The sequence below is a fragment of the Elgaria multicarinata genome, chromosome 15 (assembly GCF_023053635.1).
Source record: "Elgaria multicarinata webbii isolate HBS135686 ecotype San Diego chromosome 15, rElgMul1.1.pri, whole genome shotgun sequence".
NCBI classification, from domain to species: Eukaryota; Metazoa; Chordata; class Lepidosauria; order Squamata; family Anguidae; genus Elgaria; species Elgaria multicarinata.
In genome coordinates this window covers 26,788,954-26,812,097 of record NC_086185.1, presented here as the reverse complement: position 1 = coordinate 26,812,097, position 23,144 = coordinate 26,788,954, and the positions used below count along the sequence as shown (strand labels likewise).

At 45.8% G+C, this 23,144-nt stretch overlaps 1 protein-coding gene across 1 annotated transcript in view; it reads left to right on the top strand.

The window, feature by feature from the left end:
- Positions 1–16,837, top strand: part of HS6ST2 (heparan sulfate 6-O-sulfotransferase 2) — a 182,342-nt gene extending 165,505 nt beyond the window's left edge. The window contains exon 2 of the mRNA XM_063141588.1: positions 15,061–16,837. Coding sequence (XP_062997658.1) covers positions 15,061–15,760 — 700 coding nt within the window. The 3' untranslated portion in view covers positions 15,761–16,837. The remainder of the gene's footprint in view (positions 1–15,060) is intronic.
- The last annotated feature ends 6,307 nt before the right edge of the window (positions 16,838–23,144 follow it).

Genomic DNA, 23,144 nt, shown 5'->3' with positions numbered 1-23,144 from the left:
ATGGCGGCACATCTTAATCACCCACATGTTTAGTTTTTTAACAATTTTTAATGCTTTATGTGTGTATGTTCTGTGTTTTAGAATTTTAAATTTTGTATATTCGTTTTTATCTTAGTTTTAGAATTTCTGTAAACCGCCCAGAGAGCCCTGGCTATGGGAGCGGTATAGAAGTGTAATAAATAAATAAATAAATAAACCCAAACTACTGTGTTTTTAAAGAGTAAATTAACATAAGAATAATAGTGCTAAATTAATGTAAGTATAATATTAGTAGTGCACGCTCTGGTAACTTCGAGACTTGACTTCTGCAATGCGCTCTTCTTCAAACAGCATATGGTTAAACTATGGAATTCATGACTACAAGATATAGTATGGTCGCCAATTTGGATGGCTTTGAAAGGGGATTACACAAGTCATGGTGGCTATATATAAATTTGAGGCTCGACTTCTGCAATGCGCTCTACATAGGGCTACCTTTGTGCCTTGTCCGGAAACTTCAACTAGTCCAAAATATGGTAGCCAGTACGGTCACCAGTACACGTAGGGGGGACCACATTACACCAGCTTTAAAATCTCTTCACTGGCTGCCAATTACTTTCCGGGCGAAGTATAAAGTGTTGGTTATCACCTTTAAAGCCCTACGTGGTTTGGGTCCAGGCTACCTGCGGGATCGCCTTCTCCCGTACAATCCACCCCACACACTCAGGTCCTCTGGGAAGAGTTTACTCCAGTCAGCCACAACTAGGCTGACAAGTATTACCCAGAGGACCTTCTCTTCTGCTGCTTCCAGACTGAGGAATGGCCCGTTGAAGGAGACTCGTCAACTTAACAGTCTATTAGCATTCAAGAAAGCTATAAAGACTGATCTCTTCCGGCAGGCCTATCCAGGGGTGTTTTGGGATGCTTTTAGGATATTTTTAGGATGTTTAAACAATGTATATTATATTCTTAATTCAGTTTTATGTATTTTATATTTACTGTTGTTCCCTGCCTCAATCAAAATAGAGAGGCGGGTAAGAAATAATGTATTATTATTATTATTATTATTATTATTATTATTATTATTATTATTAAGAATAATAAGAATAATGGTCTCAGTCCCTCTCTATCTCTCTGTTGAATTTTACAAAAATGATCATAAAAATGTGTTTTTACAAAAATGATCATAAAAAGGCAGGTGATGGTGGTGTCGGTTGAAAAATTTGGCCTATCGTTGAGGATAGCGACGTCGATGCCATGCTATCAACCATCTGAGTCTCTTCACTGCAGCTCTCCCTCAGGCTCCGCCATCTCTCACTTTGCCCCATCAGCGCATACCCCAAATTGCTGCTTGAATTCCATTCGCATTCGCCTCAGGAACTCCAGCTCTATGCTTTGGGCTTGGCGTTTTGCCCTGCTGTGGGAAAAGGCAGCCACAATCCCCCTTCCCACAATCTCCCTCTGCGTTGTTGACTTCCTGAAGGAACAGGGACGTGCTCTTCTGAAAACCTCCGGAAGCTTCTTGAAATGCTGTTTTTGCCCCTGGAGCTTTGCCAGTTTGAAGAGCCTCCAGGAAGGCAACGCCGGTTTCCAGAAGTGTGTGCTCCATATGCAGAAGGCCCAGGTTCAAATGCCTGCATCTCTATATGAAGGATCTTGGGTAGCGTTGCTGAGACCTTGGAGAGCTGCCGGTGATGAATGCCTGAAAGCTCTTCATCTTCCATCTCTTTATTTATTAATTGAAATATTTATATTCAACCTTTTCCATCCTCAGATAAGACCCTGAAGGTGGCTAAGAGCCGTTACAGGAGCAATCATCAATAAAACCACAAAACCATATATAATAAGCCAAACCCCAAACACCAGCAGTCAGGAAACCATCACAGATACTAAATTATCCAAAAGCGCTTGACTGAGATGTGTGTCTGGATAAGATTTGTTTTTAGCTGACACCTAATGGCACAGGGAGGGGGTGTCATGACCCCCGGCCCTTGGACCTCTCAGTCTGCAGCAGAGGATGCTGTGGGTGAGACTCAAGGTGCTTCCTCAGGAGAAGGGTGGTCAGAGCCTTGTTCAGTGCCACCATCTTCTGACTCAGAGGAGGAATCCCCGGCAAAGCCTCCATTTCCCGGTGTTGCAGAATAGAGCCGTGCAAATCCGGACCTTGGATTTGAGTACTCGAATCCCGACGTCCCATTTCAGGACGGATCCACCATTTTCATTCACAGCCCTAGGCTTCCATAAAGAAGGAACAGCCTACAACTCCCAGCATGCACTGCCTGGGAGGGATGAGCCCACCACCGCAATTGCCCATTTGCAGGCGCGATCAGCCGCACGCCACCATGGTTGATCGAAGATACTCCAGGCCTTGGAGGGTTCTCGTGTGTTCCACAGGCACTCTGCAACTGCCTGCTTTGGCTCTCAGGGAAAACAGGCATCTGTGGGGCAGCTGTGGAACGCACAAGGACCCCTCCAGGGACTGGAGTATCCTGGATTGCATCAGGGACTGGGCGACCACAGCAGTGGACAGCTGATCATGCTTGCATCAGTATTTGTGTATTCGAATCCGAGGCCCAGATTTGCACAGCCCTATTGCAAATAGGGCAAAAGATGGCAAAAGGAGCTGACGGCCCTTTAACATTCCAGTCATCTCCTCCAGGAGGAGCGGAGCTCCAAACCAGTCCGAACGCTAAGGGAACTATCCAAGGTGCGAAGCTGACTGGTTGTGGCTGACACCCAGAGTGGATTCACTGCCCCACTGGCATTGAGCCACCAGCCTCTACTGACAGAGTGGCCAAGAGACAGAAGATTGGGATGGGGAACTTTGGGAAGACCTGAGGGCCATTATCTCTCCCTGGACCTCCGCCCCTGTGGTCTGCTGGCTCGATGATGATGATGATGATGATGATGTAAAATGGTGTCTAGAGGACTACGGAGCACTAAAATAAATCAAATCTAGCTTATTTGCAAAGAAGCTAGATTTTACCTTTGGGGCATTTCGTAGTGCCCTTATCTTTTTTCCAGTACATTTTTTAAAAAACACCTTTTTTGTGGGTATGTGGGAGCAATGGGGAGGAGGCGGTTCTTGCATGTTGCCCACCCCTGGTCTGGATAGGCATGTACAGAGCTGAGATGACAAATCACAAAACTGTCCACCTTCCTTTGCTATTTAACTTTCTCGGTCCCCCAATGCAGCAGATGTTTGGCACATACCCCCAAAGATGCACCTCGACAGCTCAAGGGTTCTCATTGTTCAGTCATTTCCTTAGAGATATTTATCCCTGCCCTCACGTTAACATTTCCCTTGTGTATGGTGGGTTGTTGTTGTTGTTTTTAAGATCTTGTCTGCTTGAGTCATAGCATAGATGTGAGTTCACTTGAGACATCTACCTGTGCTCTCTGCGAACAAAGCCGTTTCCGCACGGCTTGAGAGAGATTCCGGCACTGTTGCTAAGGATGTCTTCAGCTAGGAGAGATGCTCGTTGGAGAATTGCTGCTACTTTGCAAAATAATTGATACCCTTTCTCCGTTTTCTGGATCCATCAATGTGTCTCTCGCGCCCGCCCTCCGCTTCCCTCCCTCTTTCTCTAACACCAGAATTATCCTCTGTTGTGACCCTGCAACCCGTGACTATAAAGTGAAAAGGTTAAAAGAATTCGAGAGCTCTGAGAGGACGTGTGCTGCACACATCGATTCTAGCGCAGGCCGTGTTCCCCTTTTCTACATCAACTTCATATTGATTCGGGCAACGGCCTTTGCCTTTACGATTTCGTTGGCTGCCTTCCCACAACACAGTCTTGAGTCCCCTTTGCCCTGACCCAAACATAGATTCAGCAGAAGATGGGAATGGGCCTCTATACATGCTCTTGGGAACCCTTCACATGCAAGATTGCCGATCGTGTGGAAAAGCCTGTCTAAATACAGTTGTTTATGTACAGATTGTGAGTGGGGCTAACAAGTACAACATACACCTCCAACTGATTTTATTTTTTGTCCCTTTGGGGCTTGAACATTACTTTGTTTATTGACTAGCAAATGGATTTGGCTTCGCACAGGAAGCCTTCAAGCAAGCTTACACAAGCCCCAGTCCTGCTCTCTGGGGTTTGCCAGGTGGCCATTTCCTCTTACTCTAGCCCCACCTCCTTTCGGTCAACCATTTGGCGGTTTCCTTGCTTTTGAATGGTTCTTCCCCTCCCACCTCCTTCTCAAAAGTTGAAATGTCTCTCCTAAAGCTTAGTTCCTGGCAATAAGAGCTTTAAACTAAACTATGCTGGCAATTTGACCCTACCCCCATTTGCCTTTAGCTCCACCCATTTTTATTTAACCCCGCCCACCCCCCAAAACTCCAAAACTGAATTTGGCCCTGGACTGAAAGGTGTTAGACACCTCTGGTTTAGTGGCTGCAGTGTTTGGGGGTTTTGCCTGTGGGGGAAGAATGTTCCAGTGTGGGAGGTATCTTATTCACACATACCATAATAACCCCTTTCTAGGATGACCATATGAAAAGGAGGACAGGGCTCCTGTATCTTTAACAGTTGCATAGAGAAGGGAATTTCAGCAGGTGTCATTTGTAGATATGGAGAACCTGGTGAAATCCCCTCTTCATCACAACAGTTAAAGCTGCAGGAGCTACACTAGAGTGACCAGATTTAAAAGAGTGCAGCTTTAACTGGTGTGATGAAGAGGGAATTTCACCAGGTGCCCCATATATACAAATGACACCTGCTGAAATTCCCTTTTCAATACAGAGATACCTGAAAGAGAACCACTGGCCTAAGATGTAGGAACACAGGAAGCTGCCTTACTCTTGGTTCATCTACCCCAGTATTGTCTGCACTGACTGGCAGCAGCAGCTCTCCAGGGTTTCAGGCAGGAGTTTTTCCTTGCCTATCTGGAGATGCTGCCGGGGCTCGAACCTGGGACCTTCTGTATGCAAAGCAGATGCTGTCCCACTGAGCTAAGACCACCCATTAGACATCAAGGCCCATCTAAGCATTACGAAGAGTACGTGGCCGCGTATTACTTGTGTTTCCTTAGTAAAACAAATTTATGAAAAGTGGCCTCTTTGGGCTTTGCCTTTTGTTTTGCAAGACGTTACCAGGAAGACGGGTGGAAGAGACGTGGCTTGGCAGCAGTTGTGTGCTGTTCGAGTTAAGCCTCAGAAGGTTCAGCGTAACCAACCTCACAGGATTGTCGAGTGGGTAAAAGAACGGAATCCCTGTGGGCCACCCTGAGCTCCCTGGAGGGGGCTGAGAAACATATCTCAAATGTGGGAGTCAGAGAGGGAACGGTTCTCGCAGACTTGTACCAAGCTAGGAAAAAGGAAAGGAACCTCTCGTGCAAGTACTGAGTCATTACTGACTCCTGGAGGGACGCCAGCTTTCGCTGATGTTTTCTTGGCAGGCCTTATAGCGGGGTGGTTTGCCGTTGCCTTCCCCGGCCGTTATTACCTTTCCCCCAGCTAACTGGCTTGCGTGCTTTCGAACTTCTCATGATTGCTGGTTGGCGTTCACTTTCACTGTCATTTCTTTTTAATTTAACTAGGTCCCATTTCTCTCTCTCTCTCTCTCTCTCTCTCTGTGTGTGTGTGTGTGTGCTTTTCAAGGTATATTTTAGATTAAAACAGAAGACATATCACACACACACTCTGGGGCTTCTTGGGGATTTTGCTTAGCTGCAGCTCCCTGGTTCTGAAAGGCTTCTACCATTGAACGCCAACTGGCCGCCGTTTTCTGTGGAACGGTGACATCTAGTGGTGCATTTGGGCGTAGGAACAAAGGGAGAAAGACTCAGGCCTTTGCTAGACCTACCTTAAAATCCGGGGGAGAGGAGGGGAGATCCCGCGATGCTAGTATTGCGGGATGTCGCTCCAGTCTAGATGTCGGACGCGACGAGCTCAAGAAGAGAGCCATCGCGTCCGCCTTTTTTTTTCATTCTTAAAGGGACAATGCGCATGAACGGTCGTGCGCACAAGTAAGGGTGTGTGTTTTTTACATTAAATTCATTTCCATGCTCCCCCCTACCCTGCCCCCAATGGGTGCAGTGCTTCTGGGGAGCGCTGCACCCCCTGCGTGGCTTCCCCCAGCTACACGCGAGTAATTGCACGGAGCCAGGAAAAGCTGTGGAAAGGGCTACACGCTCATGGTCTTGGGCTCAGCCCGAAACTGTGGGGAAAATCAGGCTGAAAGGGGTAGGCTATATTTATTTTATTTATTTATTTATTTATTTATTTATTATATTTATATACCGCCCCACAGCCGAAGCTCTCTGGGCGGTTTACAACAATTAAAAATAGTAAACATTAAAAGTATACAAAAATTTAAAAAACATAAAAACAGTATAAAAACAACAGTATCCATTTAAAAACAACAATTCTGGGGTCCATTAAAAACAAACTTAATGTTGTTAAATGCTGTTAAAATGCCTGGGAGAAGAGAAAAGTCTTGACCTGGTGCCAAAAAGATAACAATGTTGGCGCCAGGCGAGCCTCGTCAGGGAGATCATTCCAAATTGGGGGGCCACCACTGAGAAGGCCCTCTCCCTTGTTGCCATCCTCCGAGCTTCCCTTGGAGTAGGCACTCGGAGGAGGACCTTAGATGTTGAGCACAGTGTACGGGTAGGTTCATGTCGGGAGAGGCGTTCCATCAGGTATTGTGGTCCCAAGCCATGTAGGGCTTTAGAGGTTAAGACCAGCACCTTGAATTGGGCTCGGAAATATATAGGCAGCCAATGCAAGCGGGCCAGAATCGGTTGATCCCTCCCTGAGCCCGGGATCCCCTGTGCGTCATCTGGACACACAGGGGCGATCCCGGGTATCAGCCTGGAATATAGCCTGGTCTAGCAATGGCCTGAGAAGGTGAAATATAGTGGTTGCTTGCAGTTTTGTTTCTGCAATACATAAGGCAGGGCCTTTTCCGTTGTGGTGCCACAGTTCACAGGGCCACGTGGTTAGGCTGGGTGATGCCATCTTCCTTCCTTCCTTCCTTCAAATCCCCCCTTAAATAATACCTCCTTTTCATGAATCTCTTATTTCAGGGGTGGGGAACTTCAGACCGGGGGGGGGCGTTTAAATCTAATCTTCTTGGGGTCCCGCTCTGGCCATCTGGGGTTCTCCAAGCTCTATCTCTTTCCCCTCCCACCCACCCAATTGTTTGGTGATTTCCTCACTTTTCTGCAGTTCCACCACCCCCATTCTAAAAGGTGGAAATGACTCTCCCAAGGCTTGGTTACCGGCAACAATACGCTGGTGATTTGTGCTCCGCCGCTTATGCATTTGGCCCGCCCCCTTTGCTTTCTGGCCACGCCCACCAACAGAATGCACACACACACACCCCGTCTGCCAAGAGCTTTTCCAAAGTGGAAAGGGATTCCCCGCCCTAGTTCTTATGCCCTACTACAGCTTTTGCCAAGCTCGTGCCCTCTGGGTTTGGTAGGCTCCCATCATCCCATCAGCATGGCCAATGATGGGAGTTGAAGTCCAATGCATCTGGAGGACATCAGAGGCTTAAGATGGCTCTCCTACCATGAGCCTGTAACGAAACCGAAGGGCATTTTGCTGAAATGACTGCAACCTAATCTACACCAAGCAGGCTATTGCACGGTGAAAGCGGCATATAAAAGGCAGGAGCCACACTACTGCTTTATAATGGCATTGAAGTGCACTGACAACTGTTGGGGCCCATCGACACAGACCATATACCCCTTTCATAGTGCTATATCCTGCTTGATGTGGCTCCTGCCTTTTATATACTGCTTTATCTTGCTTGGTGTAGATTAGACGTGCATCTTGCTTCTCAATTTATTACTCCTTGCCCTCCTGTGTTGTTTTCTGTGTTGAATTTTAGATTGTTCGCTCCCTCGGGTGAAGCTCTGCCTATGTGTACTCTGCCAAGTGCCATACTGTGCACTGGGGGCTCTCTCTAAATAATAAATAGTAATAAAATAATATTTTCCAAAGGGAATAGTAATACAAGGCAGTCATTTCCCCCTTAAAAAAACATTTTGGAGCAGCGTGATGTTGAACTTCAGCTGGGCTCTGTTAAGTTGTGTTACTGGAAAGCTTTTTGCAATGTTCTCATTTGGTGAGTTTATGCGGTAATTCACGTTGGATCTATCTATTGGAAGTTGGGATGTATGAACATTTCAGTTTTGCTTGCTGAACATGCAAGCACACTCTATTTGCAACTCAGAATGCAATCTTGAAAGTGAGCATGTGCCTTCTGAAAATTTTCGTAAATTGCCGAACCTGTGCTCGCATTCAATTTGTGTATGCAAATATATGCAAATTCCCTATATTTACATAATCGTAATTTGTGCAAATTTCCTCATAGTTTGAATTATCCCCACTTTATTCTATGGAGGGAATTTGCATGAATTCGAGGAATTTGTGTGAATCAAATGGGGGAAGTTGCTCAAATTTCATAGTTGATCGCTACTCAGTTTGCACAGAGCAAACAGCAATCGCAAATGCGAAGCAGAATTCGGCACAAGATGAGCGTTGAGCCAATGTTCGGGGAATTCTGCCAATCTCAAACCTCACTTGTTTGCCCACCCCTAATATAAGGCAAACTAGAAATATATATAAAATGTTAAACAAGTTCTTTGCATCCATATAGTGCTTTTGGGGTGGACAAAGCCGTTCACATACATGATCTCAGTGGATCATTACAAGACAGTGATCAATGCTCTTCTCACATTTTTACTTATTCGTGTATGCATTGACTCACTTAAAATATGGATAGGTTGCTTTGTCCAGTAGCTCCCAAACGATTCACAAGAGACTGGGACAATAAGGAAAGGAAAGGAACCTCTCGTGCAAGCACTGAGTCATTACTGACTCTTGGAGGGATGCCAGCTTTCACTGATGTTTTCTTGGCAGGCCTTATAGCGGGGTGGTTTGCCGTTGCCTTCCCCAGCCGTTATTACCTTTCCCCCAGCTAACTGGGTACTCATTTTACCGACCTCGGGAGGATGGAAGGCTGAGTCGACCTGAGCCGGCCGCCTGAAACCAGCTTCTGCTGGGATCGAACTCAGGCCATGGGGAGAGATGCATAAGGACAGCTTCCTGCCCCTAGGAACTTACAGTCACACAGGAGAGAGAGCCAAGGGAAGGAGAGTCAGAAGCAGTTACACATCTTTGGGCTTGGTTACAAGACTTAGTTACTGTAGGGCCACGTTGCCCACGCAGCTGCTTTCCATATGGGAAGATGGGAGTTGTATTCCAATACATCTTTTTTTTTTTAATAATTTTTATTTTTCTAAACTTCCAAACAATACAAACAATACAGTATAAAACACTACCCCATAATACAAAAGACATAATACTACATACTAAACAAATTAATAAACATATATTTTAACTTAATTCCATTTAATATAATCATTGATTAACATTAACGTGCTCCCCCAACCCCGGGATCTTATTCTGATTTCCAAAATCTCATTAATTCCTCTGGAGGTGTTTTCCCTCTCCCCTTTAATAATACAAAGTCTAAAAACTGTTTCCATATTACTTCAAAATCATTCGTTTTTATCGTTCCTCTTTTGACTCTCATGTTACATATTAATTTATTGTTAATCGCAATATCCCATATTTCTTTGTACCGATCTTCTATATGATAAACCCCTTGAACCTTCCAGTTCCTGGATATCATTAATCTTGCAGCTGTTAACAAATTCATTATCAATTCTTTTATCTCTTGGTTACAAATCGATTCTCCATACACTGATAACAATGCCACTATAGGTGTCCCTCCAATTTCCATTCCTACAATTTCTTTTATTTCATTAAACACCATTTTCCATAATTTTTGTACAAATTCACATTCCCACCACATGTGTAAATACTAGGGGTGTGCACGGACCCCCTGATCCGCCCCGCGGGCCGATCCGAAAATTTCGGATCAGGCCCGCTCCGCACCACTCTGCCCATAGTCCGCTCCTCTTCGCCGCGGAGCTCCGGCTCCGAATCGGAGCTCCGCAGTGGAGGGGAGTGGCGCCAGGTAAGGCCCTCCTCCCTCCTCTCCCTTACCTGCAGAGCCCGGTAAGGGACCAAGGTGGAGGGGGGCCTTACTTGCGTCCGTCCGCGGTCCCTCGGCTTCTTCAATTGAGCCTGTGGCTCAACCAGGAAGTCTGGGCCGCAAGTGCGGCCTAGACTTCCTGGTTGAGCCGCGGGCTCAATTGAAGAAGCCGAGGGACCGTGGATGGACGCAGGTAAGGGAGAGGAGGGAGGGGGGTTTACCGGGCCCTGCCGCTATCGCCGCATGGGCGACAGCGACAGCAGCAGGGCCCGGTAAACCCCACTTACTTTTCTTGCGGAGCTCCGGATCGAGCCGAAGGATCCGCCTTCACCTCGATCCTCTTCGCAACGCTTCGCCGGCCCCCCAATCCTCTTCGCCTCCGCTTTAAGGGGAGGCGAAGCACCCCGCTCCGCTTCTAATTCGCTGGTCCAATTAGAAGCGGAGCACATCCCTAGTAAATACGATCCTTTCTATTCCAATACATCTGAGGGGCACCAGGTTGAGTCCACCGCAGAGAAAAGCCGACATTGAACCTGCTGATTCCTGGTTCGCAGCTCATTCGCTTAGCCGTTCCTGTACCTCTGGAGCAAGTGGCCTATTTTCCATGTTTGCACATTAAAACAAAAACCACAATGGGAACTTTGACCATCCTCTTGGTTGGTTCTTTTAAAGAGAAGAGAATTGTGACCCTGCTCAAGAAGACCTAGAACGCCAGCCAGCCTCTGACATCTTCCCGCAGCAATTCGGGATCCGGGCCCCCACCCGACGGATGCTGTCACGCCGAGGGTGACTGGGAGCTGGCCACGAGGGTCAGCCGTTGCCCAACGGCGCCCTTTGCCTCTCCATCGCGATTTTGCGCTGCAGCTTCCCCCACGGTCATTCCTGACATTTGAGTACATATGTTCCAGCTGGTCCCCGGAGCAGCTCCCGAGACCCACTTTAGTGCGAGTTCCACGGGGCCAGTGACGCATCCTTCGCGAGCCAGCTGAGAAAAGGGGGGGGGGGGGAATCCGTTCCACTCCTGCTGTTTTTTACACAGAACACTTTGGACAAAGTGTCTTGTAAATTCCGCCTTCAGGACTTGATTTGTGTTACTGCGCTGCCCGTAAAACAGTACTTGCCATGCTCTTCTATTTTGTTCTGCTTCCTCTCTCTCTCTCTCTCTCTTCACAAAAAGATACACATTTGGGGGCGGGCGGGAACAATTCTCCTGCATTAGTTGCCTGTGCCGTTCCTCTGTCTGTGGCGCGTTATATTGTTCGTGGCGCAGGCCAATGACGTTCCCAGCCACACGTGTATGAGTTCACAGGGTGAGCGATATGCCACGGACTGGCTAGTGTGGTTCCACCCATCTTTTGGCTTGTATTGGTACGTGGACAAGCTGCTCCGGTTAGGGAAATGGAGCAAACAGAATTCCTTTTGTAGTTACCTAGCTGCTGATGCTAGATTGGGGCTAGATCAGGTCAGAGCCAAGGGTAGACATGGTGGCCCACCAGGCTAGGTCAGGGCCAAGGGTAGACATGGTGGTCCACCAGGGTAGGTCAGGGCCAAGGGTAGACATGGTGGACCACCAGGGTAGGTCAGGGACAAGGGTAGACATGGTGGCCTACCAGGGTAGGTCATGGCCAAAGGTAGACATGGTGGACCACCAGGGTAGATCAGGGCCAAAGGTAAACATGGTGGCCCACCAGGCTAGGTCAGGGCCAAAGGTAGACATGGTGGACCACCAGGGTAGGTCAGGGCCAAAGGTATACATGGTGGCCCACCAGGCTAGGTCAGGGCCAAAGGTAGACATGGTGGCCCACCAGGGTAGGTCAGAGCCAAAGGTAGACATGGTGGCCCACCAGGGTAGGTCAGGGCCAAAGGTAGACATGGTAGCCCACCAGGGCACTCCAGTGGGGGCCCATTGACAAGAGTCTCTTGGATTTGCTCCTCCTCTTCACCATGGCAACCTGCTTGTTCACCTGCCTCTCGCTCTGGCCCAGGCAATCAAGGTGGAGAGGAGGAGGAGGAGACGCCACGGCCTCCTTGCTCCCTGGCTCTCTGCCTGTCAGGCAAGCAAGTGGGAGCCATGATGAGAAAGAGGAGGAGGAGGAGCAAAAGCAGCTGGTAACTCTCAGAGGTTGGCTCACGGAAGGAGAAGGCCCATTTGGAGTATCTTGTCCATGGGCCCTCAGAAACCTGGAGCCAGCCCTAATTCAGGGGTTAAGGGCTTGCCCATCCCTTATATTCCAGATGTTGTGTGGTTATTCCTATAGGAACATTGATGCCTCTCAGCAGCTTGCTGTTTTTAGAGTGACTTCCATATTAGGTGTCAATTTGCTACCAGGTCCGGTTTAAGGTTCTTGTACTGGTGCATAAAGCCCTAAACAACTTGGGACCAGGATACCTGAGAGAGCGCCTTCTCCCCTACCAACCTGTCCGGTCACTGAGGTCATCCGAGGGCCTGCTCCTGGTGGTTCCACATAGATCCATCCTCCGATTGGAGTCCACCAGGGGAAGAGCCTTCAGCGTGGTGGCCCCCCTCCTATGGAATTCCCTGCCTCTGGAGTTCAGGCAGGCTCCCACTTTGTATTCCTTTCCGCGCCTCCTGAAAACATCGTTGTCCCAGGAAGCCTTCCCTTGATGACCAGCCGCAGTTTTATTTGCACTTTGCTTCTTTTAAACATCTATTTTTAATATGTTTTTATTCCGTTTTTATTTTATCTTGTACACTGCTCAGAAATTTTGAGTGGGGAGACAGTATATAAATACTGCAAATAAATAAACAATTTTTAAAAATCTTCATTGACTGAATACCGCTTAAAATCACTCTCTCCCTTAATCAAACTGCCCCTCTCTTAAGACCTTCCCCTGAGTCCTCACTGGTTCTTCTGCTATCTGGGCTGTGATGGATGAAGATTTCAGTTAACCTTTTCAGCATTGGCACCAAGGCTGTAACGTCACCTCCTGGGGTAGAAGCGTTTTGCCCCCTCATAGTTTGTTTTCAGGCAGCTGACTCAGCTCTCTCGCTCTCGCTGTCGCTCTCTCTGAGCTTCTGAAACTCTTGTCCTTTGAGGATAGTTTTGGCTCCGGTCTCGACTGCTTTTTGTTTTTGTTTTTACTGCTCATTTGATGCACTGTGTTATTTTTAATTATTATTTTAATTTCTATCTGTGTGCTTTTTTTTTAATTAGCTTGTAACCCATGCTCCTTGTAGGCCCACTGGGCCAAAGGGCAAGGCAAAAGCTGACGATAATAAATGAATAAATATGTACAATGGACGCATGCCGAATACTCATTATATTGCTTTTTTAAAAAAATAAAAGGGAGAGAATGTTCTACGCACATTGATAACATTGCTATATCTCTTTATGTGGTGTAAAAGAAAAAGTAACCCAAAGACCTGCTCTAACACAACACTGTTTTTTTTTATGTTGTTGGTTTTCTGCAATTTAATTTTTAACGTGTCTTGGAGTAAAATTTTGCCCTACCTCGCCTCCAAAATGGCGCTGTGGAGCAGGTGACACAAAAGCTGGGAAGATTGTTCTCAGCTCTTGAGACTTCTTCTCACATCAGTCCACTGGTTTCTGTTCACCACTCTGCTGCTAAGATCACCTTCTTGGCTCGCCGCTCTGACCATGTTACTCCACTTCTGAAATCTCTTCATTGGCTTCCAATTCACTTCAGAATCCAATATAAACTTCTCCTGTTGACCTACAAAGCTTTTCACTGTCTAGCTCCTTCCTATCTTTCCTCTCTCATCTTACACTATTGCCCCGCTCGTGCTCTTCGCTCCTCTGATGCCATGTTTCTCGCCTGCCCAAGGGTCTCTACTTCCCTTGCTCGGCTTCGTCCATTTTCTTCGGCTGCCCCTTACGCCTGGAACGCTCTTCCAGAACATTTGAGAACTACAAGTTCAATCGCAGCTTTTAAAGCTCAGCTAAAAACTTTTCTTTTTCCTAAAGCTTTTAAAACTTGATTTTGTTCTGACTTTTATACTGCCTGTTTGGTGCATTCTCTTCCCCTCCTTATTGTTTTATTATGATTTTATTAGATTGTAAGCCTATGTGGCAGGGTCTTGCTATTTATTGTTTTACTCTGTACAGCACCATGTACATTGATGGTGCTATATAAATAAATAAATAAATAAATAAATAAATAAATAAATAATAATAATGGGTCTTTACTTTACCGAAGGAAATCACAATAGCTTAGTGGATGTCTTCTAAGAAGATACTGAGGGGTGTTAAGTTTTAAGAGCACACACTACTGATAGAGCTTTGGTTGGTACAAAAAGTTGTACCATTTTGTTTACTGTACCGTGGGGGTTAGGACCATGGTAGCTCCATTTTGTTTACTGTACCGTGGGGGTTAGGACCATGGTAGCTCCATTTTGTCATTGGGGAACTGATACAGTAGATATTCACTAATGAATTCCTAGCTGAGCTGGGGTATAGATCCATGTCTTTCAGTCTAGGTCCATTGGTCTAGGTCAGTGGAGGCTGGTGGCTCCGATGGCAGTGGGGCAATAATTCCGCTCCGTGTTTCAGTCAGAACCACTCAAAACTCTAAAGGAGCAATCCAAGGTACAGAGATATTGAACAGAAGAGCAGATAAAACTAGTTAAGGACAATGAAATAAAGCATATGTTTAAAAGGAGGCTGACCATTTTTGTCCCTAATTTGCACTGAAGTGATATACCTGTATCTACATCTATCTAGAACAGTACTAGATCCTTTTGTCCCAGGAGATTTCTTAATAGAGGTAGAATCACCCTCTCTCTCCTCAATCTCTAAAGAAATTGCAACACAAGACTACATGAGCAACAGACTCTGTTACTCCAATTCTGCACAGACCCAGCCATCTGCTACCCAGGATCCTGGTACATTGCCCACTACCGGGTTTCGGTGGGAGCTTGCAGAATGAATTTAGAACGTCGAGAAAGCCATGTGATGCTAGAATTTCTGAAGTCCATTCAGCCGGTACTTCCTAAGTGTGCAGTCATATGCTCAGAAAATAACCTGGTGTGGTGTGATTGATTTATTTTTAAACTCTCTTTGCCTTTCTTTTCCTCCCCCAGGAATTTCTACTATATCACAATCCTGCGAGACCCGGTATCCCGATACTTGAGCGAATGGAGGCACGTCCAAAGAGGAGCAACCTGGAAGGCTTCGTTGCATGTCTGCGATGGGAGATCACCCACATCTGAAGAGTTGCCCAGCTGTTACTCGGGGGACGACTGGTCAGGCTGTTCGCTACAGGAGTTCATGGATTGTCCGTACAACTTGGCCAACAACCGCCAGGTCCGCATGTTGGCCGACCTCAGCCTGGTGGGATGTTATAATCTGTCCGTCATGCCAGAGGAGCAACGGAACAAGGTTCTGTTGGACAGCGCCAAGGAGAACCTGAAACGGATGGCCTTTTTTGGCCTGACGGAGTTTCAAAGGAAGACTCAGTATCTCTTTGAGAAGACCTTCAACATGAACTTCATCTCGCCGTTCACGCAGTACAATAGCACAAGGGCCTCCAGCGTAGACATCGATGAAGAGACTCAGAAACGCATTGAGGTCCTCAATTTTTTAGACATGGAGCTGTATGATTATGCAAAAGATCTTTTCCTGCAAAGGTACCAGTACATGAGACAGAAGGAGCACCAGGAAGCCAGGAGAAAGCGTCAGGAGCAACGGAAAATCTGGAGGGCAAAGCAGGTTCACAGCAAAGAACAGAGCACCACAAATTCAACTACTGATTACATAGGGAACGTGGAACAGTGGCGATAATAGGGGCTAGCTGGTTTTTAGCTGGGTCCTGATTCAAAAGGTGGAAAGAGAACTGCAAAATGTAGAAGATGAAATAGCCAAGATAGGCCTGCTTCTTCGAGGGCTGAGGAACGCATTAAATGTGGCCTTCGCCAATGCTTTTGCATTAAATGTCGTACCATATGTGGGTTAACTTTTGAATCTCTCAGTGTCTCAGATCTATCCCTTTCCAAAAAAATTTAATAATAATAATAATAATAATAACGTTGGCCTGTTGAGAAAATGGAGCCAGTAATTGCTATCAGAGATGCTTGCTCAGGCAGAATATCAAACATTGAAATGGTAAATTGCTACGCTCTTACAATGGGGAATGGAGGGAGGGAACATTTTTGAGGTGGGGTAAGTGTGTTTATCAGGGCAGCACCTGGGTTGTGGGTTGTGTGTGGCCCATCAACCCATTTTTGTAACCTTCTGAGGAAATCCCCAGAGCTTTTAGATTTGGTCCAGCCCCTAGAGATAAGAAAAAGAAGAGCGCATCAACAGCCGAAACTTCCAGTATTAAACTGAAAGCCATGAGACACTCTATGGGAGCAGATAGGGGTGTGGGCTCTGTCCTTATACCTCTATAGTGAAAGCCCTACGAGTTTGGCGTTGCAGATAAGCCCTTCAATTTTCATTCCAAGCATTTCAATAAGGATTACAGCAGGACTGTACCAGCTTAAGGAAGCCTGTAGAGGCTGCACCAAGTATGGCCATAGAGAGTCCCATTTAACACTGCCCACGTCAGTCAACACCCTGTGTTCCACATTATATAATCCCCATCACATCATCTAAAACCTGTGGGGCCTGCCTCCATTGAGTGCGGTTGTTTGGGACTGATAAAACACTCATTTCCTAGAGTTTGAATAACGTTCAAGACCAGCCTCCATATGGGAAGCATTAATGCTGCACCTGCAATCTCCAAAATGGTTCCCATGGCACCAATGTGCCTACAGACACTGTCTTGGGGTCCACCAGGCCCAAGGCCCCTCCTGTTTTTTATTTTATTTCTTAAGATCCTTTTAAATATTTTGGTTATAATTAGGAGGCTAGCGAAGTTCTGCCCACTGGCAGAATCTTTATTTGGTTTTGACTGAGCAGTTTTTTTTTGTTCTGGAGTTCAACCCCCACTTATGCCTTCTTTTTAGGTTCTTGGGCAAGTTCCTTTTCTTTTAGTCTCACCAGTTTACTTTCAGGAAAATGAGTGTTTTGGGATCTACCATGCCCACCACGGCCGCCATTTTACAAATGGGTGAGCCACGGTGGCAGCCATTTTGTGAGAATGCCTATGACACTCTCAAAATTCCAAATGTGCCCACTGACCCAAAAAGGTTGGGTGAGCCCCTGTCCTACACACACACACAACATCTTTTGCTTTTATTTCATGAATATATTTTCAGAGGCCACCATCTTCTTATGGCACATACCAAATACAAATTATGTTGAGCAGGACAGTAGATGTCTGAAAATGAAAATATTGACAGGTGTCTGTGTATATTGGCTTTTAACAAAGAATAGAAGGGATTTGTCTATAAATATTTAAACATTTTTTTAAAAAAATCTGCCTACTGCTGTTAATGGATTTTAAGCTTGTTTTATTTCATGTAAGAGGGTGTGGGGGATATTATTATTTGGAGGGCATTTATATGAGAAAATGCTTATTGTAGGCTTCTTTGAGGCGACTTAATTTTAATACATTTTGAAGATGTATGGGTATATCTTAATATTTTGACTGGGAGGTTCTTCCGTGCACCCTTGTATTTCTGTCCAGTTTTAACAACTCTTCTTGCTATTCATGCATTCATTTAGCAGGATATGATGGTTTTTAACCTGGAGGAGTCCGCCATTTTGTGTATTGTTATATAGGATTTTTTTCCCCAGTGAAGGCAGTTATTTGCTAAAGAATTTCTGAGCGATTGGAGGGGACATGCCTGGACCTGGGGTTTGCTGTCCTTTTGTGAAAACTGAGCTATTCTTTGTATGCTTTTTAGTGTCCTTCTGAGGCCTGCAGATTTTAGACGGTGACAGAAGACTTGAAACACAGACCTGAAAGAAGCCATAGTTCTTACACTTGGGGCTGATCCATCATGGGATGCACGTGCAGCTGCCAGAATAATTTCCTCAGTTTCACGTGTAGGGAAAAGAATAACAATAAATAGAGAATTGCCAGCATCACAACCTCACCTGCCAAGAGACTTCTGCTCTTGAGAATGCAATCTCAGCACTTTTGGTTACCACTTGACACCGTTGCTCTGATATAGCAAGGGAAATACATGTGTGGAAGAAAGAGTCCAAGCCTGGATCCCTTTTCTGGATTGGGTCTCATTTGTGCAGATGGGGGGGGGTGCCCAGGTGTGCACCCCTCTTGATCCATTTGGAAGACATCCAATGAGTTCACCCTCCGTCATGCAATATGGAACCAGTTATCTAGGGAGGTGGTGGGCTCTCCCACACTAGAGGCCTTCAAGAGGCAGCTGGACCAGCATCTGTCAGGGATGCTTTAAGGTGGATTCCTGCACTGAGCAGGGGGTTGGACTCGATGGCCTTGTAGGCCCCTTCCAACTTTACGATTCTGTGTGTAAGACAATGCACATTTCCATCCATCTGGCACGGAGGACGGCGATGCACTTGCATGTCCTCTCAGGCCTCACACAACTATCCCTTATTAAAGAAATTACGGGTTACCTACAGATGCAGGTATGGAAGCAGCCCTCATTGCAAAAACGAAAAGAAAGAGAGAGAAAAGGAAGTAGCAACATGTTTAATCGAGCCTTAATGGAAGGTTGGGCGGCAAAATGAGATTAAGCAGATAACCCAAGGACGATGACCCTGAAGCTATTGCGCTTGGTGTGTTGCCAAAGGCAAAAGGCTACCCTGAGGTAATGGGAGATGAGCGACAACCGTATGTCACTAGAAGCCCTGAGCTTTTGCATAGAATAGGCATCCACTCGCCACACTCCCAGTTATCGTACTGGTCCCAGAGAGCAAACAAACCAGAAAGTGAGGAAATTATTCCAACATATACTGGGCCAATTCATTAGTTCATCTAGCCCAGTGGTATTTACTGTGAGAGGCAACGGTTCTCGCCCGGGCCTCTCTTTCTTCCTTCAACCTCTCATATAGGTTATTTTTCTTGTTTAATGGAGAAGCTGGAGATCAAATTTGAGAACTTACACCATGCACTTTGCCTCTAAGCTATGTCTTCCCCTCCCCACTGCCAAATTGTAAATCAGCCTTCTCCATCCTGGTTACCTTCCAGATGTCTGGGACTGCAACTCCCAGCATTCCTGATCATTGACTAGACTGGCTGGAGCTGATGGGAGTTGAAGGGGCTTTTCACATGAGTGAAATAAGGCACGCTCATGACTGGCCACTTATGGAAGTTTGTGGGTCCTTTTCACGACGTCGTCAACATCCTGCATGTTTCCTACATCTTCCCCCATTTATTCCATTCTAAAAAACTCCCAAAAACTTGGCTATCCCAATTCTTCTGAACTATCATAGGATTTCCTATATGTGCAGCTGAAGTTGCGCTACAAAGCACCCACTAGAGAGCGCTGCCCCATTTAAGGCTATGAGCACCCAGAGGAGGGGAGTTTTTCAACTATAGACCGCATGGTTGCCCCTCTCTGCCTGTGTAATGCAGCCCATTACAATTACGCAAGAGAAGTAGGAAGCAAAGCCCCAGCAAGGCAACATGATTTCTCCTTAATCTAAAGTAGCCCGAAGTCCAAATCGACCAGTGGGCACCACGTTGGGGAAGGCTGGTCTACGCTAAAGTGAGTCAGCATGTCGAGGGTTGGAACTGAATCTGGGATGCCTGGGTGGAGGTAATGACAGCTAATGCCAGTTTTTGTTTAACTTGATGGTCTGCAGATCCCTGCATCTCCCAAATATTGCACCATGGGAGGAGATGACCATATCTATCTCTTCCAAGGGAATTTTGTCCTTCAGACTTGAACAGCACCATGGCCTAGACACTGAGCTTCTAAGGCAGCAATTCAAAACATGCTGCACACAGTTGAACTTGCTTCCAAATAAAACATCTGTGTTCTAGACGAGGCCCTGCAGTTTTGAAAGGGCTGCCCGTGAGCCTCCTAAAACGTCTGTTGCATAGTCAAGAGAAGGTCTCATTCAGCGCTTTTCTTTTTTACTGACACCAGAAGGCGAGGGACAGGATGAGTGAATGCGCTCGGATCCTCGAATCTCTATGCAAAAATGTTGTGAAGAGTACAGTGATAAGAGAACCACTTCTGAAGCCTTCGAATGAGAACTGATGCTAATTTCAGTTTATGCGCTTGGTAGCTGTATTTTTAATGGCTTGGGTTGACATAACTTAACCTTTACTGCTTCTCTGCTGCTGGACTGGAGGCTTCTGACAATGACGTTTCCTTATTTCACGCAAATTGAATCTTTACAAGGGTCTTGTTTTTAATATGACTCTTCCATTTGTGATGCTAACCAAGTAAGGCCAGTGACCCATAGTATCAAAAGGCTTTACTAAAATAAAAACAATAAAAACACCTGTATCTCCCTGCTGGGCAGAGCAATCCTAGACAGGTCTACTTTAAAGTAAGCCCCATTGAGTTCAAGGGGGCTTCTTCCTGGGTAAGCGGGCATAGGATTTCGGCCTAAGTTATCCAATGCTTGTTTCATTATGCATTCTTTTGGACCCCTAAGGGGATTAGCTAAACTTCACACACACAAAAAACAATAATAAAGAGGGACAAGCAAAATAGCAGCAGCAGCAACAAAGAAATTCATTTTACGTACAGTGGTTTTTAATAAACAGATTGAAACGCCATTCTAGCATCTCCCGTGGATTCTTTGGTTTTTATAGGGAGAAATAATCAGCTCTGGAATTCAGAAGGCACCACCGAGAAGGGGCTTGTGCCCCCATATGGGTTCAAATGACCCTGCCTGATGCAGGAGATGCAATTTTGTTTTTATGCTGTGGTGTGCATGGTTTACACACAAAATAAAAAAAAATGTTTTCTTTTGTGTATACTGTTTGTTGTATATAGGGGATGTATGCATATACGGATCCAATTTTTGTCTTAACCCTGCCGGTTCTACTGATTTCCTCTTACCTTGTAGATTTACAGCTATGAAAGGGGATGGGGGAGGGATATGACTGACTTTGATTGTGTAATTTAACAATAGAGTTGATAAAATAAACCTTTAATTACCGTCTGTGATTGTGGGTTGATTATTTAAATCAGTCCATTGGGTTTACGTAGGCATCGCACAGCCACTCTCAAATCACGCTGCCTTCCCTTCAAACAAGTATGCGAGGTGGGCAAGAGGAAGGACACGGGTTCACCTTCTAATCCACGCTCGATGGAGTCAAGCGGCATTTTAATCTGAACTGGCAAGCCGAAACTCACTAGGAAGCATGACGGGTTGGGTGAGGAGGAGAAAGATGGCACGGAGTCAGAACCTTCTGGGATTGTGAAGAGCTCCAAAGGGATCTCTCCAAGCTGGGAGAGCGGGCATCCAAATGGCAGATGTGGTTCAATGTAAGCAAGTGTAAGGTGATGCACGTTGGGGCAAAAAAACCCACAACTTCAAGTAAAACCTAATGGGAACTGAACTGGCGGTGACCAAACAAGAAAGAGACTTTGGGATTGTGGTGGACAGCTCCATGAAAATGTCCACCCAGTGTGAAGCTGCTGTAAAGAAGGCAAACTCCATGTTAGGCAGTATAAGAAAAGGAATTGAGAATAAAATGGCCAGTATCGTACTGCCCTTCTACAAATCTATGTTGCGTCCACACTTAGAATACTTTGTACAGTTCTGGTCACCACACCTAAAAAAGGATATTATGGAGATGGGAAAAGTGCAGAAAAAGGCAACTAAAATGATTAAGGGGCTGGAGCATCTCCCCTACGAGGGAAGGTTACATCAACTGGGATTGTTTAGCTTGGAAAAAAGGAGACTAAGGGGAGACATGAAAGAGGTGTACATAATTATGCATGGTGTGGAGAATGTGGACGGGGAGATATTTTTCTCCCTCTCCCAAAATACTAGAACCCGGGGTCATCCCATGAAACTGATTGGTGGGAGATCCAGGACAAATAAAAGGAAGGACTTCTTCACACAGAGCATAGTTAAATTATGGAACTCACTACCACAAGATGTAGTGATGGCCACCAATCTGGATGGCTTTAAAAGGGGATTGGATGAATTCCTGGAGGCAAAGGCTATCCATGGCTACTAGCCCAGATGGTTGTGTGCTATCTCCAGTATTCGAGGCAACAAGCCTGTGTGCACCAGTTGCTGGGGAACATGGGTGGGAGGGTGCAGTTGCACCATGTTCTACTTGTTCATCCCTGGCCAATGGCTGGTTGGCCACTGTGTGAATGAAGTGCTGGACTAGATGGACCCTTGGTCTGATCCAACAGGGCTCTTCTTTTGTTCTTATGTTCATCCATCTAGCTTAGTTTTGTCATTTTTCATGAAACAAACATGTATGTTGGACACCTTACAGATGCCCTGGAGGTGCTCATGTGTGCCACATTTCAGGCACTTTATCTGTAATTTCATTTCCCCTCCTGAAACTTGGTTACTTCTTAAGGTGCTAGTCCCCAATGAGGAGGTTTGAGTTTGAACTTTAAAAATTTCCCCCCAAAGCAAGAGATGGACCGATATGCTTCAAACTTGGCATGCCTAAAGCCCTACTTAAGAGCTGTCATGGCGCTCAGTGTGATCTCTTTATCTTTAAAAATGAAAGTGTACTGTATTTTAAAAATAATAATTTAAAAACCTCAAACTATAAAAAAAATCTTAAAAATCAGGATGAACCAACGTGCTTCAAACTTGGCAGGACTGGAGCCCTACTGAAGTCCTATCATGGTGCAAATTGTCATGTCTATCAGTGCTTGAAAAAGGTCTGAATCAATCCAAATCGATTTGGATCATGCTGATTCAATTCAGACTGATTTGGACCTGTTTTGATTCGATTCGGATCTGTTTCAAAGCCCTCTGAATCACCCCAATACACTTCAGATTTGGGGTTTGGATCTCAGCCCTAATTCTTAAGCATTTGAAAGCAGAAATCAGTTGTGGCTGGTTTTCCAAAACTCCTAGAGCGCCGCACGCTCCCTCACAGAAGAAAACCCGTGCAAACAATATCACCAGTAGACAAACGTTTCACTTCCAGAAGGAACAAACCTCTACACCAGTGGTTCCCAAACTTTTTCAGGTCACCGCCCCCTTGGTTCCACAAACTCATGCCCAGCGCCCCCCTACCCTACACTATAAAAATCATTATTCAGAATAGTGGTTTCCAATGACCCACGAAGGAAGATAATAACAATAAAATTCAAAACAGTAACAATGAATTGAATATTTATTCAAAATCCAA